Source organism: Eschrichtius robustus, chromosome 2, assembly GCF_028021215.1.
Source record: "Eschrichtius robustus isolate mEscRob2 chromosome 2, mEscRob2.pri, whole genome shotgun sequence".
NCBI classification, from domain to species: Eukaryota; Metazoa; Chordata; class Mammalia; order Artiodactyla; family Eschrichtiidae; genus Eschrichtius; species Eschrichtius robustus.
Genome location: NC_090825.1, coordinates 119,828,276 through 119,848,682, shown reverse-complemented (window position 1 = coordinate 119,848,682; position 20,407 = coordinate 119,828,276). Strand labels below are relative to the sequence as shown.

Sequence of the window (20,407 nt, the reverse complement as noted above, 5' to 3'; positions counted from 1 at the left end):
ACCCTTTGCTACGAAGACTGAGATAGATGCTCAGCCCTTTGGCCCAAACACACACAAACTGCCAAGAAAACAAAAGCAAAGCAAAAGTAAACATATGCACACATGCAAATCTCCCAAGTGGGTAAGAGCCATGTGTGCTATGTTTTCGGCATTCAGCCCTAAGGGTTTTGCTTGCCAAGAACAGAACTGTGAAGAAAGCCCCGTCCCTTCAGTAAGAATGCCTTGTTTTGGTTTAATTGTTAGAACAATTTCTCCATCTTCCCACACCTTCAGGTACAGCTCCATGACCCTCCTTCCTCCATCCCCTGATTTCTCTGAAAGCCTACATTATACTGCTTGCCAGATGCTCTCCTAAGAGATTTAGGTGGATGAATTAACTTAATCCTCACAATGACTCTAAGAGGGTAGGTGCTATTGTTGTCTTTAGGTTTCCCAGAAAGAAGAGTCTGAGGTGAAGGCTTATATGACACTATTCTATTCTACTAGGGGGTTCTCAGGAGGAATGAGGCAGAGAAGCTAACCCCTACCTGCTTCAAGCACCAATACCTGCTCCATCTCTTGGGACCATCTTCCGAGAGGCTACCTAATGACTGCTATTCAGTATGCCCAGCTCTCACCTCCCATTAGTCAAAGTTTTATTTTTTTAATACTCCTTTGCTCTTTTTAATACTCCTTTGCTTCCAGGTTGTACACGTGTGGACGGCACTTTGTGTCATGTCTCCCTTGGGTGGGAGGTAAGAGGCAGGAGGCACATGGTAAGGGCATGAGGCTACAAGCTATCAGGCTGCACCTGTGTGAAATGAGTTGGAGGCTACACAACTGGTCACCACACTGGTGGCTGAAATACATACAGGAGAAGCCAAGAGAATCTGATGTGCTAATTTAAATGTTTCTAATACAATTATTATATCTCCTTATTCAGATGAGGAAACTCAGGCATAAAGAACTGAAGTACTTCACACAGGTTTCAGAAGAGACGAGCAAAACTAGGCAGTCTGGCTCCAGAATGTTCTCTTTATCACTGAACTCTCAAGCACCTACAGATGAACTGCAATTACCCTGAAGTCTGCCAGCTGCCTCGCTGCAGCTGCCACATTTGAGCTACAATAGTTGTGAGTTGGTTGGAAAACCAGTCAGTGTAAGAAAATAAATATCACAGATAATGCTCACCATGCAATGCAAAGAGGATATGGCAAGAGAGGGCTTCAGTGCTCAAAAAAGTGCAAGTGAATCAGTTAGTCACTGACACTCCACCAAAGAGAGACATTTAATGAAACCACCCCCATGGCCAACACATAAGAAATCTGGCTCATAAGAGCAGAAATAAATGAAAGAGAGACTAAAAAAGACAAAGAAAAGATCGATGAAACTAAGAACTGGTTTTTAAAAAGATAAACAGAACAGACAAACCTTTAGCTAGACTCACCAAGAAAAAAAGAGAGAGGACTCAAAATCAGAAAAGGAAGAGAGGAAGAGAGGGAGGGAAGTGGGGAGGGAAGGAGCTGGGGAGGGAAGGAGCAGGGGAGGGAAGGAGGGACGGAAAGAAATCTGGCTCTGATAAGGGTTGGCAAAGAGGAAACAAAGTCGTGTCCATGCTTGTTAATACTCTAACGTCTATAAGACCCTGAAGTAAAAGGGGGTAGCCACTAAGAGAGGAAAACATAGCATCCTCTCCTTTGCTCCTCCCTGAATTTGAAAGGGAACTCTATAGGTGACTCCATGGGTTCAGAAAAGGAAGTATCAGAGGTGTATCAAAAACCAGGAAAGTCACTGAAAAAATTCACCCAAACAGAAGCAGAACAAATCATAACAAACAAGAGACCCAAATCAAAGGGGCTCTAAGACTGCTGAGTGTTCACAGCTTGAAGCTGAGCATTTCCCCTTTCACGATGGGCATTTCTTGTGATGTGAAAGATTTAGTTCCTTGAATTCAGGAATTTTGTTGTTTTTTTTTTTAAAGCAAAAAATTTAAACTGAACTTGTGTCTTTCCTTCTCCTAACCCTGAAGGCTGGAAGGCCACAAAAGAGAGAAATTCCTGGGTTGAAAGTAAGTGAAAGTCTGGCAAGTAGGCTGAATAAGGGTTGAGCTCTGATTTCTTCTGCATTTCCATTAATTTAAAGTGCTAAGTTGCCTGTTTGCTTTAAAATATGTGCTTGTCCTCTTTGCAGTGTCCCTTTAAATAGATTTTCCTTTGGCTCTGCCAAAAATAGCTAGAGAAGGTCCTTTGAGAATCCCATTCTTAGTCTTAAAAAAATACACTCTTCTCCCTGCCCCATACACATAAACAGGCCTGGAAGCAGTATCTCTCACTTCTTCCAGGGATCTCCAATCTATCAAAAATAATAAATCTTTCAGGAAGAAAACAGAGCTGGTCAGGGAAATAATTCTCCCAGCCCATTTCTGTTTGTTCATTATGTGATCACCAAATATCAAGTCCCTTTTCTGGGATCAGCAGACAGATAGGTCAAGGGCTGAACACCCTAATGTCTACCCCATGGCCAGGCACTAGGGACTACTAGGAACTAGGCAAACTGAAGAAGGTATGCCCAGGGGGATAGGGTGTGGCCCTCACTTACTTCCAGCCAATTGCTAGCAAGGAGATCTGAATTTTTCCAAGTAAAATGACCCCTGTTAAAAATGTTGGAAACCTGTCCAAATTTTAAAAACAGCAATGTGGGGGACAACAATACCAAATCGAGTACATGTGTGGGCTGCTCTGGCTAGAGGCCCTTGTTTGCAACCTCTAGGTAAGACACAAAGATAAAGGAAGACAGACTGCCTGTCCCCCGGGAGCTTATGACCTAGTAGGAGTGAGAAGATACATACCTTGTAAACTGTCCCACAGGTGGAATGTGATACACGTTGAAAGACAGGAATAAGCAAAGGCTATGGGAGTTCAGGAAAGCAAGAGGGCACCTGAGGCAGAAAGGATTCTTGTAGGCAGTGGCATTGGAGCTGAGGCTAAAGAATGAAGTAGACTTTGGCAGGCAAAAGGTGGGGAGGGGCCATTCCAAACAGGGAAAAAAAAAGAGAGGGAGTGGGGAAGAGGATAGTTGAGAGATGGTTAAGAGATGCTTCATGCTTCTACCCAACAAATACTCATGCGCATCCACTGTGCACCATGCAGTACGGATGCAGTGTGATCTTGAGGGACACAGATGAGGCTGCAAAGTCTGAAAGGGCCCAGTCCAGAAAAGGTCCTGTGGAGGCCATATCCAGAGTTTTGTCTTAAGAGCAAGGGGAAAGCTGCCTTTGACGTTTTTTTAAGCAGGGGAATCACAAGTTGGGATTCGCAGTGTTCCAAGTTCCCCAGCTACAGAGCATGCATTCTGCGGCCTGGCAGGGAGCCAGAGCTCCACCAGCTAGAGCAAGCCAGCAAGAGGCCTTTGCAAACAGTCTGGGGAAGAGATGATGACAGCTCGGACTAGGGACGTAGTGATGGACATGGAGGAAAGTGGACAGATTCAAAAGACAGTGAGGGGTTAAAATCACCAGAACTATCGGTTCAGGATAGGAGTCAGTGAGGCAGAAGCCAAATGGACCTGGAGAATGTGGTCAACGTGGCTCTGGGGGGCTATCAGGCCACAACACCTGTGGCCCGGCAGCCAAGCAATTCTGTGCCGGCAGCCGTGGGTGTCTAGTGGTTACTAGAGAAAAGAAAGGTTCCGAAGCCAGGGTGTATGGCTGAGGGAAGGCTGCCAGAGAAGTTCACCGGAGCTTTCCATCTTAGAAAGACATCATCTCGAAAGTACTGTTGTCTTTTAAATGTGCTTTGTAAAATTCCACGGCTGTTTTGTTTGGACTAGTCTTGATGGCAAGGAAATAAGAAGCGCTTCTCGTATGTTCAGCAGCTCTCCAGGTAAGCTAAATCTTATCGTCTAGACTTGGGATGGAGGAAGAAGGAATAGTAGAGTATCTATAAGATATATGCTAATGCCAAGTAGTCACTTCCTTTTATTTTGACCCTTTCTTGAGAACTTTAAGGGATGCTAGTTAACTACCAGGGCCCATCCTCCTTGGTGCCAAAGCCTAGCAATGATTTTTTTTTTTTTTTTTTTTTAAATAACCACAGGCATCTTTACATGAACCCAATTCACTCTGCATCTAGAACGTTAAGGAAATGTGAATACGTCCTTCCTGACTTGCAGGGATGCCTGGAAGTACTCAAACTCCAGTCACAGGAAGGAGAAAACAGCCAAGCCACCGGATGTTCAACCATGGATAACTTACAGCAATGGAGTCTACATATTATTTTGATAAGGTCTCACTTGTATGCCAAGCATTTGCCCACAATATTCCTTCCTGATCCTTGCCATCTATAGAATTTTGTCCTTTAGGGAAAGTCACATGTAACAGATTACCCAAATAAACATTAAGCAATTGGGTAATGAAAAGAACAACAGAGAATCAGCAAGTGGCAATCGGACTGAAGTTGATTTTGCCCTCTTCATTTCTCTCTCTCACCCTCCATCCCCACAAATCTTGGTATTTCAGGGTATATGTGCCCACATGGCAGGTGTATTCATCTCCCCTCCCAAATTGGCCTTCTTGTCCCACATGTCCTGATCGAGTTAGCACACCATGCAAAGATCATTCAAGAGACTTAATACTCTTTGTTAAATGTTATTTTACCTGGATTACTTGCAGTAGGCACTATGGGTTGCCTACTCAGAGCCCTGCTTTTATGTGGGTATCCATGCCTCCCACAAATGACCCAGGTAAATACTGTTTGGGGTAAAATATCACAGTGGTCCCATTCCCTTTGCTAGTGAATGCTACAAACCAATGAGATGTGATAGGAAGTCTATTGGAGAACTGCTGGGAAAAGTATCATCACATCTCTTAAAAAGAGACTCAGAGAAGAAATACAGTTACCCCTGATCCATACTTCTACACAGTTGCAAATCCTAATATAACTTTATATTGGCCCTCCATATCCATGGTTCCGCATCCATGGATTCAACCATATTGCATTATGCATATAAACAGTGCATATTTAGTGAAAAAAAAAATCCATGTATAAGTGGACCCCCACAGTGCAAACCCATGCTGCTCAAGGATCAACTGTAATACCTTTCTGCCCTGGACAACCGCTCATGTGCAGAGATGCAACACAACATCTTATGATCCTGAAAGGAGCTAGCCAACCCAGTGAAGCTGGCTGTGAGCAGGACCGTGGAAATAACACAAGTACTTCATGAGCCAAGAAATTAACCAACCCTCAGGACTGATTTTGTGTAATGACACAACAGATTCCCTTATTGTTTAAGCCACTATGAATAGGATTTTCTGTTTCTTGCAGTCCGAAGCATCTAAAATGATACAATTCTTCTTTGGAGAAGCAAGAAAAGGGCTCTGGCTTCCTGAAAACACCCAGGCAACAAAGGAGTAGTTGCTTCAAAAAAGAAAAGAGACTAAGATTTATTTCTCAGTAAGTGTTTCGGGAAAACCAGCTGTGAAAAGGTATTGTTATTAGCCATTCCGGATGTATGAAGAGCTCTTTGAAATCCTCCCATGCAGCATAAACACTGTAATAAAGTTCCAATGAGCCACTGTGAATGGTATGTGTGGGGATATACAACATACTTGGAGCCATAATAGTATGCAAACATTGGGGAGCTACCATGAAATTAGTCTTCATTACTCATCTACTCTTATTTCCTTCTACAATTATAAGATTGGGAATTTTTTTCTTTTTTTGCCCCCTTTCTATCTGATGAAAACACAGACTCACGTGATTGGAAAGGCAGTCACAAAACCAGGCTCAGAGATGTTGAATGATTTCCACAAGGTCCCAAAGCCAGCTGGGGGCAATTTTCTTTATTATTAAAAATGCTTTGTGTGTGATTTTAAAACTAAGTCATGTGCTGAACACTCAATTTAATGAAAGGCGAATTGTAGAGACATGGGAAATCACAACCGATTTTTTTTTAGTAATTTAATTATGCAAATAAAATCTCCTTTTTTGAACTCACTGCTTTGAGTTTCTTCTTCCCTATTTCTAATAACCTCCTAAATTCCAATCCATTCCTCTCAATACCATTTTTCTCCCTCCTAGAAAATCCCTGCATATGGCCCATTCTCTAGGCCAGTGGTTCTCAAAAGACTGTTTGCCTGGGAAGTAAATTAAAAATGCAGAGTCCCAGGCAGAGTCCAATTCAGCAGATCAACGGGGGGGGAGGGGGGGGCCAGCAATGTAAATGTCAATGTAAACAAGCACCCCAGGTGAGTGTAACCATCCTTTGAGTCACATGACTCCAGACTGTATACTAGATTCCAGGTTCCAAATAGAAAACATCTAATTTTCATAGTAGATTTAAGCTGGGACAACAAAAATATGTGCAGAGTTGCCTATAATTTTTATGTTCCTTCTGAGGTCTGAAACAAATCCAAGAGCTCTGTGATTTGGATGTATCCTGGTAATCATTTGCGTGGAGGTCTGGAGTTTTTATTCTTTCCCCTCTGAATGCATTTCTACTTGGAATTAAATATAAAATGTCTTAACTCTTCCTCCACAGCTAAAGGAAATCAATTTTGTAAAGTGTTTCAAAAGAGTACTTTAAAAAATACACAAAATATCTTCCCTTTGAACCAGATGCCTGGGATGTACAGGGCAAACACAGTAAGTAATGAGAGAAGTAAACACCAGGTTTTCCAGCAGAACCAACCCTGAAACCAAAACTTAGGAAGGAAGCTGACCATTAAGTAAGTAGACCAGAGGAACAATAGCTCAGGCATATCCTTGGGTAAGTCTGAACCTGAGAAAACAGGAATGAAACAGACAAACCCCTTGTCCCAAGTTAACTTTCCCTTCCTGTTCGATTTTAAAATAGGACAGTGCTGTAAATGAGAATAGAGAGTTTACGTAGAATCTTAGAACTCCTCTGGGTGCCAAAACATTTTTTCAAACTGAAGTAAATACTCCTTACTGGATTCAGCAGTGCTCGTTTATACTCATCTCCTCCAGGACATTTTAAATCTAGAGGCTCCAGAGACCAAGAACACAGCACGCTGGTAACGGGAGTCTGTGTGTTCTACCATCATGACCAACTCACATTACAGCCATGAGGGCTTGTCTATATGTAGACTTCTTAATGATCACATGAACAAAGAAATGCCACTGAACCTCACAGAACCAAAGAAAATCACTGTTAAGTATCAAAGATAACACACAATGCTCCAGAAATGCTACAAAATAAATAACTCCAGCAACAAAATTGGTTTAAATTCTTTAGAAGGCAAAAAGTCAAGGCCACAGCTTTAACATGCACGTTCCAGCTGTACTTCTCCTCGGCTTAGGGACAAAGACTGGACTGAATGGGGTTGGGAGAGAAGAGGGTGGAACCAGAGGGAGAAAGTGAAGCATCCACCAGGAGATGAACAGGTTCATTGGCCCAATACCCACCTTAAGGGTTTTGGATTTTCTATTTCTTTTTCTTTAAGGATTCCTAACAATCCTCAGGGCATGTTAAAAATGGGAAGATTCAGTTCTGGCTTTCCTGGATCACCAATGACTCTTGTTCTCTCTCAGTCCAATTAAGCTCTCATCACACTGCACAGCCTGAACAGCCCGACTGCCTTCAGCTGCTTCCTATCCCTTCTCTAGCTGCTCCCAGAAGGCATGGAGGCCTCCCTAAGACCCAGTGGCCATAAAACAGTCAGGAGCATCGCCACACATGCTTGGCTGGACGATGTACCTGGAACTTCCTCTGTTTTGGTGCAGGCCCTTCAAGTGCGCAACTAAGATCTAAGCCAGCTTTCCCGTTTCACAAATGCCTGACTGGGTTTGTGTGGAATAGGCACCACACCGTCATGTCAGAGCACCTGGAGTTACTTTTTAAAGCCCAGTTCCCATTATTTTAAACACATTCATCAGGATTCTTTGACATTTGGGGGGAGGGGGGGAGGTGCATATACTCCTTGAAAACTTGCATGTGCTCAGCTACACTTAATTGTTTCTGAACATGCAGTTCAGAGATGGCATGGCAAGAAAAACTATGTGACCTGGAATGGAGCAACCCTTTACTCAGCCTAACTGCTTCTCACCAGCATGCAAAACTCTTGTTCCTTCATCATTAAGACCTATGGAAATCTTTATGGTAACATCTATACTCTCTCTCCAAAATATCAAATGCTTGGTAGAAACATGAAAACAAATCATCATCATCTCCCTCGGCAGAGTATCAAATTATCCCAAAGACATGACTTAATGCCAGAACAAAGTATGGGTAAGAGCTGAAATTATAACGCGTCAGTTCCACAGCATGTAGAGTTTAACAATTTAGGTTAACTGTTATAGTCTGTCTTTTCTTATGCGCTAGTCTCCAATAAAGAACATCCATCAAAGTTAAGACAAGGTTAGAACATACACACATGCCTGATACAGCAAGGGGTATCAGCAAGGCCAATCCAAAGCAGCTCAGGCAACAGTAAATACACAAAAAATCCAAACCATTCCAAGAGTATAAATATTCCTAGCAGGAAAATCAGGCCCCCACTGATTTTCTTTGATTCTCTCAGAGGGCAAATGGACATTTGCCAATTCCTCTATTCTTTATACTTCTTCAAAGGCTTTAATACACGTAACATTTAAAATCAATGACATTATAGAGAAGGGGGAGCCTACTACCCATATTTGACAGATGAAGAAACTAAGGAATCGAGGGGTCAGTGGCTTGTCCAGGGCTAGTTAAGTGGCTTGTTAAGAACAGAATCAACTCTAGAAGCCAGGCCTCTTTATTCCAAATCCAAGGTCTGTAAACTTGTAACATATTCCTGTTTGCTCTTAATCATCACAAGAACATGTAACTCCTGAAAAATCTGTTTGGTGATCTGGTATCACGGAGGACACACTCCTATTGGCCTTGATCATCACGAGAACACAAACCCCCCTGCAAACTCTGCCTGGTGGCCTGGTGGCATGGGCACCTCCCCAGCCTCCGCTGCAAAGCCCATCTGGCATGTGCTGCTGTTACCCACTGCAGTTAATATTTCCCACATTTCTTTCCTGAGCCTCCAGCATACCAGATGCAACAGTGGGAGAAGGAAACATAAGCAGAACTGAGACCAGCTTTAGTGCTAAGATAAGAACTTTCCAGGGCTGAGAGAAAGGCCAGCAATCAGTCTTAAACCTACTTTGCCAAGTGGTTCATGAGCAGCTGTAACATCTGCCTATTTTTCTCTGGGAGCCGATGAACAAGGCTGTGGATTTCAGAGACCCGTGACTCCTGGTTCTCCAGCTCTGTGAAGGAAGGAGGGAGGCAATACTGGATCAGGGCCACAGTTAAATCAGTTTACAAGACAAAAATCAGAGGAAACCAAATGTTGGGACAAGAGACTGAGGATTTCTCAGAGGTATAAGATCCTGTTCTGTGTACTTGTGACTAGACCGACTAGATCTAAAAGTGCTTTTAATGCTGCTTTCCTTAACAGAGTTCATTAAGAAAAAATGTCCGTCAACATGACTGATCTCCCTTAAAAAATCAGAAATTATCTTCTGAGACCAACAGGCATCAGAAAGTTGAGGTTCTCAGCAAGGGACTTTTGGCAAGTCAGTTAACACTTCTGGGCCTCCATTTTCCCTTCTAGCCAGTGCCTAACACGGTGATAGGTATGTGGCTGGTGCCCAATAAATGTTTGCTAAATAAACATGTGAACGAGCAACTATGAAAAAAAAAATGACCGTCAAAAAGTTCACGCCAGAATGATGATGTGATGAAATGGAGCCAGTCAGCCGCGTACTTGGAGCAGGAACAAACTCGGGAGCAGCTGGCTATACAGAGTGGCAGCTTCGTTTCAAGGAAGGAAGGAACTTTATGCACTCATCAAGGGATAAACAAATTGTACGTGAACAGCCTTGCAAGGGTCTCAAATGTCAAAATAACACCTCGAGACAGCATCAAAGACATCAAGGGAAATGTCCAGTTATTCTCAAGTCATGTGTGACAACCAGCCTGGGAGAAGAAAGGAATGGCAGATAAAATAAGGAAATGTTTCTGCCAACCTATAACCTAAATCATGGACTGCCACGTTCTCTTGGTTGAACTTGGATACGTGGCTTCATTTCTCCGGGAAATACATTGATGGCACTCATCACACCTATTTATAGGACTGAGGTGAGGTTTAATTAGAGAATGGTTGCTATGGGTTTGGAATTTCTCAGAGAAAGAAATCACATAAACAGCATCTTCACTTCCAGCTTTCTCCCAGATCTTTCTCCTGCTTTACGGGGACGGCTATGTGTGGATAAGGCCACCAGAACAGAGGTACTCCTAAATTAGGCCAGTAGTAGCTACCAGGGTAAACAAACTCTGATGGCTTAAAGGAAACAGGGAGAGGCACAGGCTATGGACATAATAGCACAGTGGGGATTTATGCCAGACTTAAATCTGATAGAGAATCTTACTGCCCCTTACAGGTGGCCTGCCCCACGTAGACAGAGTCCAGTATACTTAGGGTGCCTTGCACCTAAACCCTATGTATTTTAATCCCAGTAATATGACGCTCAGGGCTTAGATGATATAGCTGAAGAATGATCAGAAGCTATAAATGCAAGCCGTGATGGAAAGAGAACTGGGAAGTTATATAAATGGTGCCAGATTCAGGGAAATACATCCGATGCTCAATTTAGGTAATGGGCAGAGTCTGATTCATTCCAAAAAATGCTACTCCAGGGCTGGAAAAAACCCAAGGAGTTAGAACTCCAATAATCAAAATTACAAAGGCAAACTTGCTTTTCTCACCTCTCCATCACCCCCAAACACACTTCTGAAGTTTCTCCCCTCGACTGTAAATTCAACGTGCTAACAAGGCCCTTAGCAATCTGACTTGGTTTCGCTTTTATTCTGTGACAGTCTCATGAGTGTTTATGTGGGTAGTTTACATGCAGAATATGAGGGATTAGGTAATACTTATTTTGGGACACTGACTGTTCTTTGAAATAGAAAAATCTATTCCTTTCCCCTTAAAACTGTGGCGAAAAGAAAACTTACTTGCTGCTTTGATGAAACTTCTTTGAAACTGGTACATCATGAGTGGTCCTGGAAGCATTCTGAAATAAAAGGATACACACTAGTCAGCTTAATGAAAACAATCCTATTCTCGCTACCTAGCAGCCTAGAGACGGCCAGACCGTATTACATTTCTCAAAGACAAAGATCACGGGCAAACAAGAGCAACTCAGTTTAGTCCAACTTAGTTTCCCTTTTGAAAGGGTCCTGAGATTTCACCTGAAATGTTCATTCTTTCTCCTTTTTAAGGGAATGGATACAACTTAGGTCTCATAGAGTCACAACCAGAAAAGTGCTAATGCAAAAGTCTAGCGCAAACTGAGAGATTTCCTTTTCAGTCAGTGACTCGCCCTCCACAAGAGCATTTTAAGATGTGTCTGAGAAGCAGGCAACTAACCCAACATTTGCAATCACCTGCTCTTAAACTCTCGTCTTCCTGGCATCTTAGTCACTTCATCTGGATACACTATGCAAGACTTTTGTAGGTGTTTTTGTGGCAAATTCACTATGGAGTGTTGCTCCACAATGCCAAAGGGCTAGAACCCTTAACATTAGGCATGATACAATCAAATTTTATCTGTTATTTAAAATATATTTATTTTTATACTTATTGTCCATTAGCTAATCAATATCAACATGGACAAATAAGTACCAAATACAAACCTCTACCATTTGGTTTTGTGTGAACTACAATGGTAGTAGTTGGGATATGAATATGTTTTATGAATATGTTTAACTGTAAACTTGAGGGTTTTTTTTACTGATTGTCTAAATGATAAGCTTCTCAACAGACGATCCATGATTCTTGGTTCAGAGTTTTATTTTACTCTCATCGGATCCCCTGCTTCAACTCTTAGTCATCACTTGCATGACATCTTACTCTTGACTCCAAGAGCCTTCCAGCAATTCCCCAACAGCCAATAAAACCTGCATCACCAATTCCTTTTCTGTGGCTTTCAAGCCAACTAAATCTTGACAAACCTGTACAAGTGCTTATGCAATTCGTGATTATCGTTCTCCTCTCTGTTTAAGACTAGACCCCCACTTTCCTGTGTGAGAAGAACTACAGTGGAGAACGATAATACTCCTATACTTCACGTCCAGCATGGCTTTCAGTCTACTCGGGAAACTGAGATGTGAGCAGCTGGTCAATCACCCACTCCCTTAATAACCAAGGGAGGGGTGGGAGGTAGCAGGAATATTACACGTATTATTACAAGGAAAGCAGTCTCCTCTCCAATGAAGTCATATTCTCCAACCTAAGCAGAAGGAGTCAAAAAGGAGCGCCATTAAGTTCTCATTTTTGAGGAGCAAGGCCAGCAGTGTACTCTATCTGTGCAAGGTGCAGAGCTCCCCAAATACGTAGGGTATGTAATCACGCATTCTCAATAGAATAGGATACGCAATTCCTTGTTTTTTTAGCAGATTATTCAGGGATTGCAGGGAATACCACATTTGAGGTTCTGTTAAAGGCTAATCGTCATAGTGGCTTCTCAAAAACAGCAAAGCTTCCTAAATCACTCATGGCACCATTGCATAATGGCAACCCATCAACTAGGGATGATTTATAATCGGTTTGACCAGCTGAGCTAATTGTACCCACACATAAGCTGTTTCCACATCTCAAACACCCACCCAACAGCTCTCTGGAGGCTGAAAATAAAACTTTCTTCCTGATTGCATGATAACAAGCTGGCACCATGCCCCGCAAATGGAAAGTCCCTACCTTAGGTAAGTTTTCAAAGCACTAGTGATGGTCTTTATCTCCCACTCGGCACAGATATCCGTTTCTGTTTCAGAAGCTGTTCTGGGGTCTAAAATGAAGAAAAGACAATGGGTAAAACAGAGCAGAAAATACAGCTAAAAAACAAGCATACATAAAAGCATTCAACCTCCCTACTAAACAAAGAAATCCAAAGTAAAAAAGGACACCTATTTTTTCCTCATTAAATTAGAAAAATGTTTAAAAATCCAAATATCTACTGCTGGCAAAAATGCAATGAAACTGATCCTCTAAGAAACTGCTGGAGGCAGATGAGATAAATGCAACAGATTTGAAAAGTAATTTGGCAATACCTATCAAGTCCTAAAAAGGTTTATATACTTTGAAGCAGTAATCCCACTTCTCACAACCCATCCTCAGGAAATAAGATAAGGCATGAGAAAGTTACACACATCCCAAATGTTCAACATACACTGCTCTTGATAACAGCAGAACAATTTTTTTTTTTTTTTAGCAGAACAAATTTTAAAAGAACAACCTAAATAGCCCATGATAGAATGATTAAGTTCATCATGGTATATTCCTGATGGAATATCATGTTGCATTTACATGATAATGATAACTATATAGCAAAATGGAAAATGCCTGAATTATCATGTAATGTCAAGCAAAAAAAAAAAAAGATTTAAAAGTTTGTGAGAAACTCAAATGAACAAAGGTTGAAAGGAAATACTTTACAATGAAAAGAGTGGTGAGGTTAGAGTGGTAGAATTGTGGTTTTTATATTTTCTAAACTATGACTTGATTCCATTACTTATCTATTTTAAATTGCCCTAAACCAAGATGTGCAACAAAACCACCATAATGATATCAACTCCTGATCATTTCTTCCTTTGTTTCCTCTTGTGTGGACTTCCAAACAAATGTGTATATTTCAGATAAATGTGTACTGTAAAAGAAGAAATAATTCTTGCAGTCTTTCTGAGCGGCACACAGGCAGGTGAGAGTACGAGGCAGAGGCTGAACTGTTTCACAAACCAGCAGACCTCCGTCTTCTGGCTGGCGAGGTGGTTGGAAGTAGAGTCTCTCAGTGCATTGAAGGGAGAATCCAGCTTCTGGCTATTTGCCTCCCAGCTCCCGTTCCTATTTTCAGCTGGGCTGCTACCCTTTCCTCACACCTACTCAGGTGAGGCCCCACCCTTCCAGGGGTGGGGAATGACATGTCTCTGGACCCCGGGACTGGTTCAGGGATGGTCCAAGACTGGGCAGCATGAAATCCAGGACTCTTCCAGGACAGGGGAAGAGACACCTGCTGTCTCCTGCTGTGCTTGCACCGGGAGGTTATACTGCTGCTCTAGGTGCCACTGCGTGAAGCCTGAGAGTAGAGCCTGACAGACACAGCCAAGGTGAGAGAGGCAGAGAGAGCAGGTCTGGGTGACATGGTTTGAGCCCTTGAGTCTCGCCATGCCTTTTTAATCACGTAAGCCAATAAATTCCCTTTTTCCTTAAGCTAGTTGAGGTCAGCTTTTCTGTTTCTTATAATTCAGAGGTCTAAATGATATAGTAGAGACAGCCACCAGACTGTCTCTTTCTGGACAGTCTCTGAGAAGAAACAGGTTCCTTCTGCAGGGCCCACGGCCCTTCAGCTGGGAAGGGGAATGAGTCACAGGTGGGCACAATACATTTTCTATTAACTGGGAAAGAACCCACTTTCATCCTAGTAGGAAGAGGCCAAATAATCATGAGTGCCTTAAGGATTTAGGTCCTAATCCCCAAGTAAGGACACAAATCCAGCTGGTACCTACTGCTCTCAGTGTGTTCCCCTAACACACAATGCAAGATGAGAGGATAGGGCCCTGGTTCAATAAGTGTTTGGCTCCTAATGGCAGCATGGCTGTTTGTTTGCAGGTGATCCTGGTCAATAATGAAGCCTGTCTTGTCATATGAAACAAACAAGGAAGAACCTAAAGAGCATGATTTTATTTCTAGGGCCACAGAATTGTAAACTCTAGAGTTCAATCACAGCAAATTTCTGAAAAGTAACAAAGTATGGTTTTCCAAATATCCAAAACCTCTCCAGCTTTAATTCTTTTCTTGCCTTGCCATCTCCCGCTCCTTTAATGGTTTCTTCCTGTGGAAGTGTATGTACCAAAAAACTTTGCTTAGTGTGACCTTTTTCCCTCCGCATCTCCAAGAAGCATGGAGAGCTGCCACAGTGTGTGGTTCCTGGACGCGAGACAAATGTTACTGTACATTTTTCTGTGGAACAAACCAACTTCTACCCAAGAAGAGTGAACAGGACACTAAACAAGCAGCAGTTGGCAGGTCTGGGAGTTGTGAACTGTTCCATGAACCACATTTAGCAAACTAATGATTAGCTTCCACTTATTCAGGCTCTGTAACCATAGGAATATTGTATAACATTACAGAGGAGAGTCAAATTACAGCCCGGCTAAAGGGGTTTTTATAGCACTAATGAGGCAAGGTTCATAACTTGAGCACGTCCATTTCAATTCATTTAACGTCCAAACTAAATTGAATACAGCCTCCCAAGCTACCCCGTTTTCAGACACCATTGCCAATTGCCATCCCTCCCTATCGATGCTCCCTTCACTTACAGAAGCTTCCTGGCATATGATGCAGAGACATATTTGACAATTTTCTTCAGAACTCAGTACATATCTCCTAACCAGGTCACTTGACCATTGTGGACTTAGTAACACTGACCAGAGCTAGCGGAGCAGTCCAATGTACAAAAAGGCATCATGCGGATACAGCGAAATGAGTGCACTTCCTCCGCAAGCTACTCCCACGTGAATTCAGAAAAACAGGAGATGTGGACTGGAAGTGGTGGTTACAAGGGGAAGTAGTCTTAGAAATGTCACACTGGATCAGACAAGACCCAGGTCCACTGCTGTACTCCTGACAAAGACACTAAGGACCTTCTGGAGGAAGGGAGTAGGAAAGTCGCCTGTGTACTCCTAATCTCCTAATGACACACTATAATGTATCAAAATTAAAGTTGATGTGCCCTGAACCAAGATGGCGAAGTAGAAGGACGTGCTTTCGCTCCCTCTTGCGAGAACACCAGAGTCACAACTAGCTGCTGGACAATCACTGACAGGAGGACACTGGAACTCACCAAAAATGAAACCCCACATCCAAAGACAAAGGAGAAGCCACAAAGAGATGGTAGGAGGGGCGCAATCACAGTAAAATCAAATCCCATAACTGCTGGGTGGGTGACCCACAGACTGGAGAACACTTATGCCACAAAAGGCCACCCACTGGCGTGAAGGTTCTGAGCCCCACATCAGGCTTCCCAACCTGGGGGTCTGGCAATGGGAGGAGGAATTCCTAGAGAATCACACTTTGAAGGCTAGTGGGATTTGACTGCATGACTTCGACAGGACTGGGGGAAACAGAGACTCCACTCTTGGAGGGCACACACAAAGTAGTGTGTGCATCGGGACACAGGGGAATGAGCAGTGACCCCAGGGGAGACTGAACCAGACCTACCTGCTAGTGTTGGAGGGTTGCCTGCAGAGCGGGGGTTGGCTGTGGCTCACCGTGGGGATTAGGACACTGGCAGCAAAATTTCTGGGAAGTACTCCTTGGCGTGAGCCCTCCCAGAGTCCGCCATTAGCCCCACCAAAGAGCCCAGGTAGGCTCCAGTGCTGGGTTGCCTCGGGCCAAACAACAAACAGGGAGGGAACCCAGTCCCATCCATCAACAGTCAAGCGGATTAAAATTTAAGTGAGCTCTGCCCACCAGAGCAACACCCAACTCTACCCACCACCAATCCCTCCCATCAGGAAACTTGCACAAGCCCTTAGATAGCCACATCCACCAGAAGGCAGACAGCAGAAGCAAGAAGAACTACAATCCTGCAGCCTGTGGAAAAAAAACCACATTCACAGAAAGATAGACAAGATGAAAAGGCAGAGGGCTATGTACCAGATGCAGGAACAAGATAAAACCCAGGAAAAACAACTAAATGAAGTGGAGATAGGCAACTTTCCAGAAAAAGAATTCAGAATAATGATAGTGAAGATGATCCAGGACCTCGGAAAAAGAATGGAGGCAAAGATCGAGAAGATGCAAGAAATGTTTAAGAAAGACCTAGAAGAATTAAAGAACAAACAAACAGAGATGAACAATACAATACCTGAAATGAAAACTACACTAGAAGAAATCAATAGCAGAATAACTGAGGCAGAAGAATGGATAAGTGACCTGGAAGACAGAACGGTGGAATTCACTGCCGCAGAACAGAATAAAGAAAAAAGAATGAAAAGAAATGACGACAGCCTAAGAGACCTCTGGGACAACATTAAACGCAACAACATTTGCATTATAGGGGTCCCAGAAGGAGAAGAGAGAGAGAAAGGACCTGAGAAAATATTTGAAGAGATTATAGTCGAAAACTTCCCTAACATGGGAAAGGAAATAGCCACCTAAGTCCAGGAAGCGCAGAGAGTCCCATACAGGATAACAGGCTGAGACACATAGTAATCAAATTGGCAAAAATTAAAGACAAAGAAAAATTATTGAAAGCAGCAAGGGAAAAACGGCAAATAACATACAAGGGAACTCCCATAAGGTTAACAGCTGATTTCTCAGCAGAAACTCTACAAGCCAGAAGGGAGTGGCATGATATACTTAAAGTGATGAAAGGGAAGAACCTACAACCAAGATTACTCTACCCAGCAAGGATCTCATTCAGACTCGATGGAGGAATCAAAAGCTTTACAGACAAGCAAAAGCTACGAGAATTCAGCACCACCAAACTAGCTCTAAAACAAATGCTAAAGGAACTTCTCTAAGTGGGAAACACAAGAGAAGAAAAGGACCTACAAAAACAAACCCAAGACAATTAAGAAAATAGTCACATGAACATACATATCGATAATTACCTTCAATGTGAATGGATTAAATGCTCCAACCAAAAGACACAGGCTCACTGAATGGAGACAAAAACAAGACCCATATATATGCTGTCTACAACAGAACCACTTCAGACCTAGGGACACATACAGACTGAAAGTGAGGGGATGGAAAAAGATATTCCATGCAAATGGAAATCAAAAGAAAGCTGGAGTAGCAATACTCATATCACATAAAATAGACATTAAAATAAAAAATGTTACAAGAGACAAGGAAGGACACTACATAATGATCAAGGGATCAATCCAAGAAGAAGATATAACAATTATAAATATATATGCACCCAACATAGGAGCACCTCAATACATAAGGCAACTGCTAACAGCTATAAAAGAGGAAACCGACAGTAACACAATAATAGTGGGGGACTTTAACACCTCACTTACACCAATGGACAGATCATCCAAAATGAAAACAAATAAGGAAACAGAAGCTTTAAATGACACAATAGACCAGATAGATTTAATTGATATTTATAGGACATTCCATCCAAAAACAGCAAATTACACTTTCTTTTCAAGTGCGCACGGAACATTATCCAGGATAGATGACATCTTGGGTCACAAATCAAGCCCCAGTAAATTTAAGAAAATTGAAATCATATCAAGCATCTTTTCTGACCACAACGATATAAGAGTAGATATCAATTACAGGAAAAAACCTGTAAAAAATAGAAACACATAGAGGTTAAACAATACGTTACTAAATAACCAAGAGATCGTTGAAGAAATCAAAGAGGAAATCAAAAAATACCTAGAGACAAATGACAATGAAAATACGATGATCCAAAACCTATGGGATGCAGCAAAAGCAGTTCTAAGAGGGAAGTTTATAGCTATACAAGCCTACCTCAAGGAACAAGAAAAATCTCTAATAAACAGTCTAACCTTACACCTAAAGGAATTAGAGAAAGAAGAACAAACAAAACCCAAAGTTAGTAGAAGGAACGACATCATAAAGATCAGAGCAGAAATAAATGAAATAGAAACAAAGAAAACAATAGCAAAGATCAATAATACTAAAAGCTCGTTCTTTGAGAAGATAAACAGAATTGATAAACCACTAGCCAGACTCATCAAGAAAAAGAGGGAGAGGACTCAAATCAATGAAATTAGAAATGAAAAAGGAGAAGTTACAACAGACACCACAGAAATACAAACCATCCTAAGAGACTACTACAAGCAACTCTATGCCAATAAAATGGACAACCTGGAAGAAATGGACAAATTCTTAGAAAGGTACAACCTTCCAAGACAGAACCAGGAAGAAATAGAAAATATGAACAGACCAATCACAAGTAATGAAATTGAAACTGTGATTAAAATTCTTCCAACAAACAAAAGCCCAGCACCAGATGGCTTCACAGGTGAATTCTATCAAACATTTAGAGAAGAGCTAACACCCATCCTTCTCAAACTCTTCCAAAAAATTACAGAGGAAGGAACACTCCCAAACTCATTCTATGAGGCCACCATCATCCTGATACCAAAACCAGACAAAGATATCACAAAAAAAGAAAATTACAGACCAATATCACTGATGAATAAAGATGTAAAAATCCTCAACAAAATACTAGCAAACAGAATCCAACAACACATTAAAAGGATCATACATCATGATCAAGTGGGATTTATCCCAGGGATGCAAGGATTCTTCAATATATGCAAATTAATCAATGTGATACACCATATTAAGAAATTGAAGAAGAAAAACCATATGACCATCTCAATAGATGCAGAAAAAGCTTTTGACAAAATTCAACACCCATCTACGATAAAAACTCTTCAGAAAGTGGGCGTAGTGGGTACCTGCCTCAACATAATAAAGGCCATATACGACAAACCCACAGCAAACATCATTCTCAATGGTGAAAAACTGAAAGCATTTCCTCTAAGATCAGGAACAAGAAAAGGATGCCCACTCTCACCACTATTATTCAACATAGTTCTGGGAGCCCTAGCCACGGCAATCAGAGAAGAAAAAGAAATAAAAGGAATACAAATTGGAAAAGAAGAAGTAAAACTGTCACTGTTTGCAGATGACATGATACTATACATAGAGAATCTTAAAGATGTACCAGAAAACTACTAGAGCTAATTAATGAATTTGGTAAAGTTGCAGGATACAAAATTAATGTACAAAATTAATGTACAGAAATCTCTTGTATTCCTATACACTAATGATGAAAAATCTGAAAGAGAAATTAAGGAAACACTCCCATTTACCATTGCAACAAAAAGAATAAAATACCTAGGAATAAACCTACCTAGGGAGACAAAAGACCTGTATGCAGAAAACTATAAGATACTGATGAAAGAAATTAAAGATGATACCAACAGATGGAGAGATATAGCATGTTCTTGGATTGGAACAATCAATATTGTGAAAATGACTGTACTACCCAAAGCAATCTACAGATTCAATGCAATCCCTATCACACTACCAATGGCATTTTTTACAGAACCAGAATAAAAAATCTTAAAATGTGTATGGAGACACAAAAGACCCCGAATAGCCAAAGCAGTCTTGAGGGAAAGAAACGGAGCTGGAGGAATCAGACTCCCTGACTTCAGACTATACTACAAAGCTACAGTCATCAAGACAATATGGTACTGGCACAAAAACAGAAACATAGATCAATGCAACAGGGTAGAAAGCCCAGAGATAAACCCACGCACATATGGTCAACTAATCTATGACAAAGGAGTCAATGATATGCAATGGAGA

At 41.7% G+C, this 20,407-nt stretch overlaps 1 protein-coding gene across 3 annotated transcripts in view; it reads right to left on the bottom strand.

Moving 5' to 3' along the window:
• The window catches only part of ARHGAP26 (Rho GTPase activating protein 26), a 474,900-nt gene that overhangs the window by 164,994 nt on the left and 289,499 nt on the right, over window positions 1-20,407 (bottom strand). For all 3 annotated transcript variants that reach the window (XM_068536090.1, XM_068536092.1, XM_068536091.1), the window contains 3 exons: window positions 12,737-12,824; window positions 10,993-11,051; window positions 9,137-9,242 (listed from right to left, as the gene is read on the bottom strand). In XM_068536090.1, coding sequence (XP_068392191.1) covers window positions 9,137-9,242; window positions 10,993-11,051; window positions 12,737-12,824 — 253 coding nt within the window. The remainder of the gene's footprint in view (window positions 1-9,136; window positions 9,243-10,992; window positions 11,052-12,736; window positions 12,825-20,407) is intronic.